At 44.2% G+C, this 12,133-nt stretch overlaps 1 protein-coding gene and 1 long non-coding RNA gene across 11 annotated transcripts in view; one reads left to right on the forward strand and one right to left on the reverse strand.

Annotated features, from left to right (window-relative positions):
* Nucleotides 1–683: 683 nt before the first annotated feature.
* Nucleotides 684–4,596, reverse strand: LOC309367683. Its single transcript, XR_014167276.1, has 3 exons — nucleotides 3,730–4,596; nucleotides 1,848–1,951; nucleotides 684–724 (listed from the first exon to the last, which is right to left on the reverse strand). It is a non-coding gene; the product is annotated as an uncharacterized lncRNA (long non-coding RNA).
* A 78-nt stretch (nucleotides 4,597–4,674) lies between these two features.
* EPB41L2 (erythrocyte membrane protein band 4.1 like 2) overlaps nucleotides 4,675–12,133 on the forward strand; it is a 77,144-nt gene continuing 69,685 nt past the window's right edge. For 3 of the 10 annotated variants that reach the window (XM_081907060.1, XM_081907057.1, XM_081907059.1), the window contains exon 1: nucleotides 4,676–4,816. In XM_081907060.1, the coding sequence (XP_081763186.1) occupies nucleotides 4,739–4,816 (78 nt within the window). In that variant the 5' untranslated portion in view covers nucleotides 4,676–4,738. Of the gene's footprint in view, nucleotides 4,817–4,893; nucleotides 4,913–12,133 lie in introns of those variants that run through there. The other 7 variants (XM_081907061.1, XM_081907062.1, XM_081907066.1 and 4 more) reach the window with 5 other exon arrangements.

Genomic DNA, 12,133 nt, shown 5'->3' on the forward strand with positions numbered 1-12,133 from the left:
CAAATGCTCATTTGTTGCTGTCATAATATAAGTACAGCTATTAATAATAATTAGCTGTGTGGAAACGGGAAGGAGTCCCATAAAGACAGTTACATTTGACCCAGGGTTGCCCAAAAGTTTTCCGAGACCTGAGAGAAAAATGGAAGAGTAGGTTGTATGACTGAGGTAAAACTGTATATGACAACAGAGGCAAATTGTAGCTGGGAGCCATGGGAATGGCTGGGCTGGACTCCATATCAAGAAGTAATTCACCTTGCTCAGCTATAGTTGATGGGCTGTCAGCTCCAAGCTGGTGAAGCCCAGGGAGCAAGAGTACAGGTCACCATGGCCTAGCAAGAGAAGTGGACGCTCAAAAGGAGACGGAGGGCCAAAATGTGTGTAATGCTAAACGTGTAGCATGCAACTGCGGCTGCATTTATTTATTTAAGAGTGGGTGTGGATTGCCACCACACAGAGAGGGATTATGATCCAGATGAAAATCCCACCCCCCTCACCCAGCTATTGGGCTGAAAAAGAAATAAAACTCCCACTGGAACTGGAGGGAACTTCACCCCAATTCCTGGTGAACCCCACAGAACAACTGGCGGAGCTGGGAAAGACACACTGAGGCTCTTGCATTCATCTGGTAAAATAGTACTTGTCTGCTCACCCTTTATATCTCCAGCCTGTATGGTTGGTTAATGGAGGGCAATGCCTATCTAAGCCCAGGCAGAGGTTGCTTGACCTAGTATAAGAAACAAAATAAGGAATCGGATCTTATGAAAGGAAAGCACACCTTTCGCTGTGTAAGCAGACAGCTTGCCCTACCAATTTTTGGAACCATTAAATAGGTTGTTGCTGGATGGAAGCTGACAGGAATTGGTAGTCCAAAACGTTGGGAGGGTACTAGGTTAGCGAAGGATAAAGCACAGCATACAATCCAGCTGCTTAAGAACATTTAAAACAAAACCCAGAGGTATAAATATAGGGCTGTATTCAACAAAGTTTTACTCATAGTATACCTATTGAAATTAATAAATCTAAGTTAGTGATATTCATTAATTTCAGTGGGTCTATCCTCCATTTAGTTGAATATCACTGTTAAATTTTTTTTATAATCCATTAAAAACCCAATAGTTTCAAAAAATAATAGAATTTCATAGCTCAAGGACATTTGGAATTATTATTCCCATTTTGTCCACCCTGAAAACTCAAGAACAAAGTCACACTGGATTCAAACAAAATGTGTCCAGATAACAATTTCATAGAGCTACAGCTTAAATGTTTTCTTGTGGTGTGCGTTGTGAGGAAAGAGCATTCACCAGAAACTCCCTTTACAGCTCATAAATTCCTCATTTTTGAAGCATAAATGAGACCCGTGGAAGAGAATGGAGACAGCATTGTCATTTAAACCAACAAGGCTGACAGCTAGACTGTTTACTTTTCTGCTGTGGTTCTTTTTTCCCTTTACATAAGCCAGGGGTCACAGTCGCAGCCTAGCCAAACAGCCTAAAAAACACAAGGAAAGGAGGTAAAAATCAGCTATTGGATGTAGAAGGCACAGCTGAAGCCCAAGACTCTTTGCACACTGTTAAGGAGGACAGTTGGTTGAGGAAAGAGAGGGAAGAGAATTATAAAGATGCTTCCTTTTCTTTCTGGCCTTGCCTAATCCAGGAAAAACATCTTGCTTTTGTCACTATGCTTGGGAGATTTAATTGAAAGAAGGGTCCCCCAGCTCCAGTTGTTTATAACCCTACGCCAATTAAACTTGCTCAGGCTGATGCTGTTAAAAACATCAGCAGCTGCAGCAGCGCAGCAAAGCAGCTATAAGAGGAAAAGATCAGGGTGGGACTTTTCTCCTTTCATACCTTCAAAAGTTCATGATCGCTGAAGGAGAAAGAGCTGCTTCTGGAGACAATCAGGGCCAGAGCTGTAGAACATTCCTGCCATTTTTCCTGAGCTTCTTCAAGCTCTGGGGAAAACAGAAATGTGGAGACAAAACACATAGGCTGTGTTGACACAACCACAAGCGCAAACTGTGCCAAGTATTACTGTAGGCGGCCCATTCAGAAGCAATCACTTGACTCTTCTTCAATTCAAAAGACACAGTTGTGCTCAAAGTAGGATTAATGTGCAGAGCACAGCACTTAATTCAGTTTCAAGGCCAACTGTGAGAAATGACATGTAGCTTTGGAGGGTACACCATGATATCCCATCAGCCACGGGTAAGATGAAACAGAAGGTTGTTGCACTCAGGGCTCTGCTTGTGGGCTTCTCATGGCTGGTCACCACATGTGCATGTAGTCAGATCCACTAGGGCTCTTCTTATGTTCTTTTGGCACTTCTTGCGAGTAGAACTGCAGTCCTTTCTTCCCATTCTGGATCTGACATTTCCCTGGCAAACAGGGGCTGCTAATAGGTTTCTTCTGCTTTATCTCCCAGAAGATGCTCCAGAGTTTGTATCTATAGGCATCATTTGTTGATCTCCTTGGCTACTGGAGACCCTACACTCATTGGGCAATAATATGGGCTGTTCCTTGGAATGCACCTGCCTCTAGCCATGAAGGCATAGCATATCCAGCATGGCTAGCAACCATTGATAGCCTTATCCTCCATTCATTTTTCCAATCCTCTTTTTTAAAGCCATCCAAGTTGGTGGCCATCACTGCCTCCTGTGGGAGCAGGTTTCATAGTTTAGCTATGCGCTATGTGAATAAATACTTTATCTTCTGAATCTTCTGCATTTCCTTAAAAGGGACAGTGCTGCTCGAACAGTTCCTTTAGGCTACTGACAGTCCCCTTCAGGAACCAATAGCATGAGCATCCTATTAGCCCAGCTGTCTTTTTCCTAGGATCAGCCTGCCCATTAGTGAAATGATGACAGAACAAAATATTGCCTCAGGTGAAAAAGATAAGCTCAGTTTTCATGTTTTGCTGTGGTTATAATCTCAGAGAAGTAAATTGGCATTAAGCAGTGTGCCCTAATCTAAAAACATTAACTCGGTTCAGCAAAGGTGTTTGCTGACAAAAAGTTTGAAAGCATATCAAAGTGCAAGTAGATAAATAGGTACTGCTCCGGTGGAAAGGTAAACGGCGTTTCCGTGCGCTGCTCTGGTTTCGCCAGAAGCGGCTTAGTCATGCTGGCCACATGACCCGGCAAAACTGTCTGCGGACAAGCGCTGGCTCCCACGGCCAGTAAAGCGAGATGAGCGCCACAATCCCAGATTCGTCCGCGACTGGACTTAACGGTCAGGGTAAAGTATGGTTATATTTCATGGACTGGGTAAAGACAAAGTGAAATACAAGCAAGTTTCCATGAGGGTCAATTCTCTTGAAATTACACAGAAACATGGGGAAAGATAACCTGTTCCTGATTATCAGCCAGAGGATAAACTGTTCTTGGAGCTTCCACTGTCTGCAGTGTGAATTCTACAGCTATAAAGTGCTCTGTGACTGCAAAAGTGAAGGGAAAGCAACCTGGTGATAGCGAGTCCAGAGGACCAAGAATTGTTAAAAGCTGCATTCCTGCTTCCTAGATAGAACTTTTATCAAGCTTTTCCTGGCTGATATCTGCTCTTTTGGACTCAGCATATCACATCCTGTTTTTAATCTCCCTTCCCTTTCCCATAACACTCATCTGATTTAGACTGTGAATTGGAAGGCTGGGGCTGTCTGAAATATCATCACCTTTGTATAGAATGTAGTGCTTAAAAACAGTTAATATTAAATTGTATTTCATTATTCCCTGACCTCCTGGTTCGGATTCTGGAGGTCACCAATGAAGCTATCCCTCCATCTTTTGGATTGATGTGAATACGTGATGACTTGCATGATGAATTTGTTTTAACCTGTGGCACCACTGAATGTTTGGGCTGCTAATGTTATATAAAACAACACTCTATTAAAATAGAATCTTAAACCTCCCCTGCTCAACCACAGCACCGCTGATTGTTTGTCCTCATCTAGGACTGGATTCCAGCCTGAAATCCTAGGCAATGCTGTTCACTCAGCAGCTCTACTAAATTTAATTAGCCTTAAATATGTATAAGATAGCAGGCTTACATAAAAGTAAGTCCAGCAAACAGACCTCAGAGAGATGTACACTAACCACAATAAAAGCAAAACACCAGAACCAAAAAGTGAGCAGTAGCGATCATAAAACAATAAAAACTGCAGGTCAGCAAACGGCAGCTCCTTCAAAATGCCAGGCAAGCAGGAAATTCTTAACCTGTAACATGATGGATCACATAAATAAACGACACAAGAAGCCTTTTACTTCCATCCAAATCTCCGTCTGCGGCTTTTCTTTAATACGAAACGTATTTCTAGCGCCGCTAAAAACACACTGATTTCACATGCACCAAACCAATCCCTGCCCATATCAGCGCGCACAGTTGTTTTTCTTTTCTTTTCATTTCTCTTCCTGGGCCAGCCTCGTCTATGCAACAGCGAAGGAGCGCGAAGGCGGGCCAGCTCCGAACTACAAGCCGCCTGAAGACCATTGTGGGCGTGGCTAGAAAGAGCGGGACGAAGGGAGGGTGGCTGAGCAAGAGAAACAGAGGCTGCCGATTGATGGGCAGAGCGCGAGAGGGGAGGAAAAACACAACACCCAAGAGGGAATAGGTGGGGCTGGCCGTCGTTCTGGAGCCTGCGATTGGCCGAGGGTCAAAACCGGGGGCGGGGCTGCTGGCGGAGGCCGGGACGCGGGGAGGGGGCTGGAGCCGCGCTGACGGCCTTGGCCAGGGAATTTCAATTTCGAATGAGGCTGAGGGAGGCGGTGGCGCAGCGGCCAGACGGGGAAGCGAGAGGCAGGAGGAGGAGGAAGCCCGCCGAGGAGGTAGGAAAGCCCTACAGGCGCCGCCGGCAAAGTTGGTGCGGGACGTAGCAGCGCTGGGTTGTTTTTGGCGGGCTTCGCTGTCGTAACCGAGAGTGAGTGAGGCGGCGCTGGGGAGCCGCCGCCGCCGCTTCCCTTCCTCTCCTCGGCTGCGAGCGAGCGAAAGGGACGCGGAGTGAGCCTGAGGGGGAAGTAGGCGAAGCGCAGCAGCCGCTCTCTTGACGGAGCCGGGTCCCCTTTCCCCCGTTTTCTCCTCATAGACACTCGGCCTGGCTTTTGCTCTGCCCCCCACCCCGAGAGCCGCCCTTCTCCCAGCCGCCGTTTGGCTTTCAGTTCCGGCGGAGTTGCTCCCCGAGGGGCGGCCGGCAGGGAGGCGGCTACGACGGCGCGGGTTCCTGCTCTTCCCGCTCCGCCGCCTCCTCTCAGCCCCTGGGGATGTGGGGTCCAGCTGGAGTCGCCTCGCGGTTGGAGTAGGTGGGGGGATTTTTTTTGGGGGGGGGGTTTGAAGCCTCCTCTGCCTGCAGACCCGGTAGGGAGGAGAGGCGGCGGCGAAGACGACGACGATAGCGCGGGTGGGGGGAAGAGCAGCTCTGAGGCGAAGATGCACGTCCGCTGGGGCTGCCGCCGCCGCCTTCCTCCTCGGGAAATCCGCTGCCCTCCCTCAGCGCGAGGGAAAGGGACTGTGGCGCTGAGGAGGGAGGAGGATGCAAAAGCAAAGCAGGGAAACGGCGCTGCACCGCGTGTTCCTGCCCCTCTCCAAAGCGTGTGCAGCGTGTGACATCCTGCCTAGCGGGGTTTGGGTGTGTGCGGGGCGGGAGAGGGAAGCCCTCTTTCCCTCCGCAGGTTTTTAATCCCAGCAGCGGCTTTCTCCTCCTTCCTGCCCGAGGGTTCAGCTGAGCCGCCCCCCTCCCCCGGGAAGCCGTCAGTCTCCACCTTTTGTTCAAATTTCCCTCGTTTACATCCCCTCCCACGCGCGCGCCACGACGCGGGAATGTGATCCGCGTGGGGGCGGGAATGAGCGCCAGGCTCTGGGGTGCCGATTCCTGGCCGAGAGTCCCGACGTATTCGCTGTCCTGGAAGCCCCCTGCAGGCCGCCGGGACTGTTGTGACCTGCGTCGTAACGCGATGTGTTTATGTGTAGCCTCGTCTCCCGTGTTTGCGGTGATTGGTGGGGGGAGCCCTAGCCCATTTAGTGGGATGAACTAAAGCTCTTGCCGGTGGGTGATAGCTTTATCGGCACCAACTAAAAAGTCACAGCGTACTGATTTTGGTATACAGAGAAAGGTTATTCAGAGCAAATGGGATGCGAAGCGAAGTAGCGAGTGGGGTGGGGAAAGTGGACATGATGAAAAAGCTTAAAATGGACGCAGGAGGTATTATGCAGACTTAATTAGATTAGAATGTGGTAGGTTGCAAATGGGTTGCATTAAAGCAGTGGTGTCCAAACTTTTTTCATAGAGGGCCAGATTTGATGAAGTGAGGGCCAACCAAGTTGTTGAGCTTTTATTAGGGTTGAAGTTGTTGAGTTTTTTACCCCAGGAAATAAACTGCCACAGGGGCTGGATTAAACTGACCCACGGGCCGGATTAGGCCCCCCAAAATGATCTTTTGACATGTTTGCATTGAAGCCCGTTTACCCCTATTCCCTTCTGAAAACACCACAAACGTCATGGTTACTCAAAGCTGTTCTAAAGACATCATGCTCTAATTTTAAGGTGTGCTGAGTATGTTCATTGATCACTTGAAGCAAAATAGGGTGGAGTTAGGGTGTATGCCCCCCTCAAGTATTATCTTTATATGGTAGAAACACTCCTCACACCTCCCTCAGTTTTAAGATTGCTGGATGGCTAAATTTGGTATTCCTCAATATACACTTACACATATTGTGTTGGCCCATTATGACAAATCCAAAAGCTGTAATAGGGCTTTTACAATAGGGCTGTGACAATACTTGTTCATGTAAACAGTACCATTCCATTCAGCAGTAGTAAGTTTTCATCTAATTCTAGAGGTGGAGTGGTAAAGTTTTCTCTGCTGTACATTTGAGGAAGAAGTCCACTTCATCTCCCACAAATTGGAAATGCTAAAAGGCTGTTTATAAAATACTATTAACTTCTGCTCACCATAACTCAAGTGCCCATGTGCTTTTTAGAATATGATTTGGCAACTATGGAAAGAATTCATTTCCACTTGTCTTAAGTGTCTGCCTAGCATAGCATAGCATAGCCATATTCTCTTTTTAAAAAATATTGGTCATGATAAGCTAAAAAATATGGATGTGATTTTGACATTTTGTTTTGTTTTGTTAGGTCTTTGAGGCTAGGATGCTCCAACATGTGAGGGGTAATTTTGGATAAAGAGTTTGAGATAAGAGTTGCATGTGGATTTGTTAAACTTGTAGCTTTGCTGGTGATCTGGATAGTATGATCTGTAAGTAAGAAGCTTTGCTTGGAGCTTGACAACGAAAGTGAGGCAGTTCTAAAGAGGCTAGTGCCACCTTCTAGAGAGGATGGTGGGAAAATGAATGTAACCTACTGGCAAGGAGTGCACTCTTACTTCTCTTTCTTGCCATCACCTGCTTATTACCTAGATCAGAAGCTGAGTGATTCCCACTGACTTATGAAGTCTACTGGGAGTAGGAGACTGCTAGTTAAAGTCTGCTGCTTGACATTTCTATTTGATCCCTCTCCTAGTTTCTCATGCAGTTTAGCCCAGTAGTGTAGCTCAAGTGGTTCAAGCAATGGTGTGTGTGTGTAACTAACAGCCTTTGGGTGTGTTTGGGAAGCAGTACAGAAATCCAATTGAGCAGTGTGTTTATTAAAAGCTGGAGGAGGAACCGTAAGTAGGTGAAATCAAAAGGAAAACACTAAATATTATTTTTGTATTTAATCCTATACTGTATTAGGAAAACCTAACATAGCAAAACTTATTCTTATGGTCATCTTTGCCCCGGGTAACCTCTGAAGTTGGTAGGAAGGCAAGGAAGAAAGTATGTGGTCATAATATCACTTTTTATGCAATTTGATTGTGGTGATAATGATTAACAGCTAGACTAAGGAAGGAGGGACTTAGACAAGGATGCTGGAGGTGGCTAACACTCATTTCCCTCTAGGAGGTGAGAAGTGGGATAGAGATGACTGCCAGACATCACAATGCTGGTGCTTTAGATATTTGACAGGCATATGAAGTCTGCTATTCCGGTCAACTCCATGGAAGGAGTTGGGCGGGCTGTGAGAGGGGACTGTAGAAAAGATGATCTTAAAGAATTTCTGTGGGCAAAGTGCACTGCAGTTAAGAGGTGAAGCTTTTGCCCAGGAGGAGCGAATGGTATTTCATTTCAGAAGGTGGGCTTCTGAGAACCATGGACAGAACTAGTGTCCCACCCCCTTCCCATCACAGTTTTCTACCCCACATTTATCTGCTGGTTCATGCTCTGTGGAATAGTCACTCTTGCTTATAAGTGCCTGAGGTTTCTGTTGTGGGTGCCTAGTAGAATGGTTTTTGGGTGAATATCTCTGTATATAGGCATTATGTGTTTAAAGGTGGATACCATAAATCAGGCTCTCCAAATAATTTTGTACTACAACTTCCACCATTCCCAGCCAGCATTCCCATGCTCATGGATGAAGGGTGTTGTAAGGCACAAACCTGAAGATACAACATTGGCTTTCCCTGCCAGAAATTAAGCTACATTTTCTGATCTTGAAAAATTAAGTTCTCTTATAAATCAATATAGATAAGGTTTGATAGGAGATAGCCTGTTTCCCTAGCTTCCTAGTGTCAGCAATACCACACTTCAGTTACTGTGCCATATTATATTATTTTAGTTTTTTCATTTCATTTCATTTCATTTACACTTGTATACCACCTCCCTTCTGTCATGGAACGCAAGGCACCTTACATGTTGTTCCCATCTGGTCATCCATCCAGACATTGGCCTGGCCTAGATCTATTGATCATTAGTCACCATGCATTTCTGGGTAATAGTAGTTGTTTTGTGTCCATGGTCTTATTGCTCACACATTTAAAAAGTACAGAATAAACTATATTTGCCTTTGCTTGGTCTTGTTCATCTGTGTGTTTTCACTTTGCAGTTTTTGAGTTTGATCAGTGTAGGTAATATCTTCTGGAATGAATTGGTATGCACTGGAAAAAAGGTCGAAGTCTTAGCATAAACATTTCCAAAATTGCTTTGGGTGGGTCTGGAAAAGTTGTTAATTGTCAGGGGCATTATTCAGTGGATGGTCATGACAGTCGTACCAAAATGTACACATGCATTGCAGCATTGCTGTTCACATTGCTAGGAGCTGTTTCCCCTTTTTTCAGGTATATCTTGGAGCACTGTAGAAACCTGCAAAACTAGTGTGACCAGAGAATATGTGGAATAGAAAAAGGGATGTGTAGTTCAGAGAATGACAGTTTTACAATTATGTCTCTAATTATTTTAAAAGTTATTGACTGCATTCATAAGAGTAGTACATATGTGTGTGTGCCCATGTGCTAATGATAAATTGTGTGTTAATATATATCATAGAAAGGAAATTGAGTTTCTGATTGTGACTTTGAACTTACTTCTATGGTATTAGAGTTCTATGGTAAACATCTTCAAATATGTTTAATGTAAAAATGTGGGCCAAGAAGTACAGTACGTAAATAAACAAATGGGACTGCTAGGTCATAAATGAACCACCATAAATGTTACTACTCCCCCTTTCCCCAAGTTCTGTGCTTTGCACATACCTCAAAGCATTGCTTTTTTCTAGGGGTCCGCATACCCCTAAACATTTTGTGAATCTAAGTTTGGCCTCATTAAAGGGCAGCATTTCAATATGAGTAGGAAAATGTGAGTACAATGGTACCTTGGGTAACATAGTCTTCAGGTAACATGCTCTTCAGGTAACAGACTCCGCTAACCCAGAAATAGTGCTTCAGGTTAAGAACTTTGCTTCAGGATGAGAACAGAAATCGTGCTCCAGTGGCGCTGCGGCAGCAGGAGGCCCCATTAGCTAAAGTGGTGCTTCAGGTTAAGAACAGTTTCAGGTTAAGAACGCACCTCTGGAACGAATTAAGTACTTAACCCGAGGTACCACTGTACCCCTAAACACTTTTTTTTTTAGCAAAAAAGACATTGCCTCAGAGTAGGGAGAGTGTGCACATTCACACATGGGTAACCTGGAAGAGGGGAGTCCATAGTCACTCACTATACTTTGAGATTTAGCTTCTGTAAATTTCTGTGTCAGTCACTGAATTATTAAGATTGTTCTCTTGTTTAGCAAAACCATGAGCAAAAACAAATTTTAAAGCCAGCACATCCCAGGAAAAACTAGGAAGTTTTGTCATTTTTTTTATAGCACAATTTTTGTTTCTCTTTTTTGAAGTTGTTCTGGTGCCCTTTTGCAAATTCAAACACCCCCAACTACATTTACTAAAAGTGAAACAGTTTCAATGTGTTTAATGGATTATGGGCCATTGAGGTTTTTTTTTTTAAAAAAGCCATTTATTAGTATGTCTAATTCTGACATACCCGTGGTTTCCATGCATAATAAAATAAATCTATTTACAGTCTTTATATTTAAGCACATTACCTAGGCAACAAGTGCCATGAAGCATCTAATTTACTATAAAATTATCCAGCTGCTGACTCTGTTTACAATAAGAGTTATTGAACATAAGACATGCTGCATACGTGGCAGTGTAGTGCTTCTGGAATGTGACCAATTGAATGTGACCTAGTGGCTCAGTTTCAGAGGCACTAAATTTCTAGCTGTAATTTAGGCTGCGATTTCTTTGAAGTCTAAAACATTAACTTCTTGTGCATTACATGCTCAGATGGTATTTGAACACAGAAATATCAGAACGACAATGATTTAGACTGCAGTGCGATGTAGTTTCCCCTACTCCTTAAAAAACAAAGAGACTTGAAATATCTTTCTACTTGAGGCCCACATTGTAATAAATGTATTTTTTTCAGTTAAGTAGCTTTGTTGTACTTCAGTTTGTTTAAAGTGAATACTTAATCATATCTCCTGGGACAAACGTAAGGTTCTGCACTTAGGCAGGAATAATCAGATGCACAAATATAGGATAGGAGACACCTGGCTTAACACAGTACATGTGAAAAGGATCCAAGGCTCTTAGTAGACCATAAGCCTAACATGAGGCTACAGTGTTATGCAGCAGCAAAAAAAAAGAAAAGAAAAGAAAAGAAAAGAGGCTAATTCAATTCTAGGATGCAGCAGCAAAAGCGCAGTGCCCATATCCAGGAAAGTAATAGTACCAATCTAATCTGCCTTGGTTGGACCCCACCTGGAGTACTGTGTCCAGCTCTGAGCACCACAGCTTAAAAAAGATATCAACAAGCTAGAATGTGTGCAGAAGAGGGCAACCAAGATGATTAAGGGTCTGGAAACCAAGCTTTATGAGGAACAGTTGAGGGAGCTGGGTGGGCTTAGCTTGGGGAAGAGAAGGTAGAGGTGATATGTTAAAGGTAAAGGACCCATGACAGTTAGGTCCAGTCGCGAACGACTCTGGGGTTGTGGTTTTCATCTCGCTTTACTGGCCGAGGGAGCCAGCGTTTGTCTGCAGACAGTTTTTCCAGGTCATGTGGCCAGCATGACTAAGCTGCTTCTGGCAAAACCAGAGCAGCGCACGGAAACGCCGTTTACCTTCCCACCGGAGCGGTACCTATTTGTCTACTTGCACTTTGACGTGCTTTCGAACTGCTAGGTTATCAGTCTTCAAATATCTGAAGTGCTTTCACATGTAAAATGGAGCAGGCTTGTTTTCTGCTGCTCCAGAGGGTAGCACCCAAACCAATGGATTCAAATTACAGCACAAGAAAGGAGTTTCTTACTAAACATTAGGAAACTTCTGACAGTAAGAGCTGTTTGACAGTGGAACATACTGCCTTGGAAGCAGGAAGTTTTTAAACAGCTGGATGGTCATCTCTTGGGGATTGTTTAGCTGTTATTCTTGCATTGCATTGGGTTCATTCCAACTCTATGATTTGATGAATCTGTACCATTTGGATTACTGTTTCAAATCAAAATGCTGCTTTGCTATTTAATTGGGAAAAACTCATGTTTCAGTGTTGAAAATACGTTATTTAATAGAAATGAGTTATTTTTTCTCTGCAGATATTTTGCGTTAGATACTGAGTAGAATGAAAGGATCCTTTGGCATTTTTTCTGTTTTGCTGCTTTGAGGAAAAAAATAGTAAAACTGATTTAAATTGGTTAAAATGACTGATGAATATACAATCTGAGTCTATATAAGTTTGTTAGGAAGTCTCAAAGTGTGCATGTGGAATATTAAAAAATG

The sequence above is a fragment of the Podarcis melisellensis genome (assembly GCF_964234715.1).
Source record: "Podarcis melisellensis genome assembly, chromosome: 3".
Classification (NCBI taxonomy): domain Eukaryota; kingdom Metazoa; phylum Chordata; class Lepidosauria; order Squamata; family Lacertidae; genus Podarcis; species Podarcis melisellensis.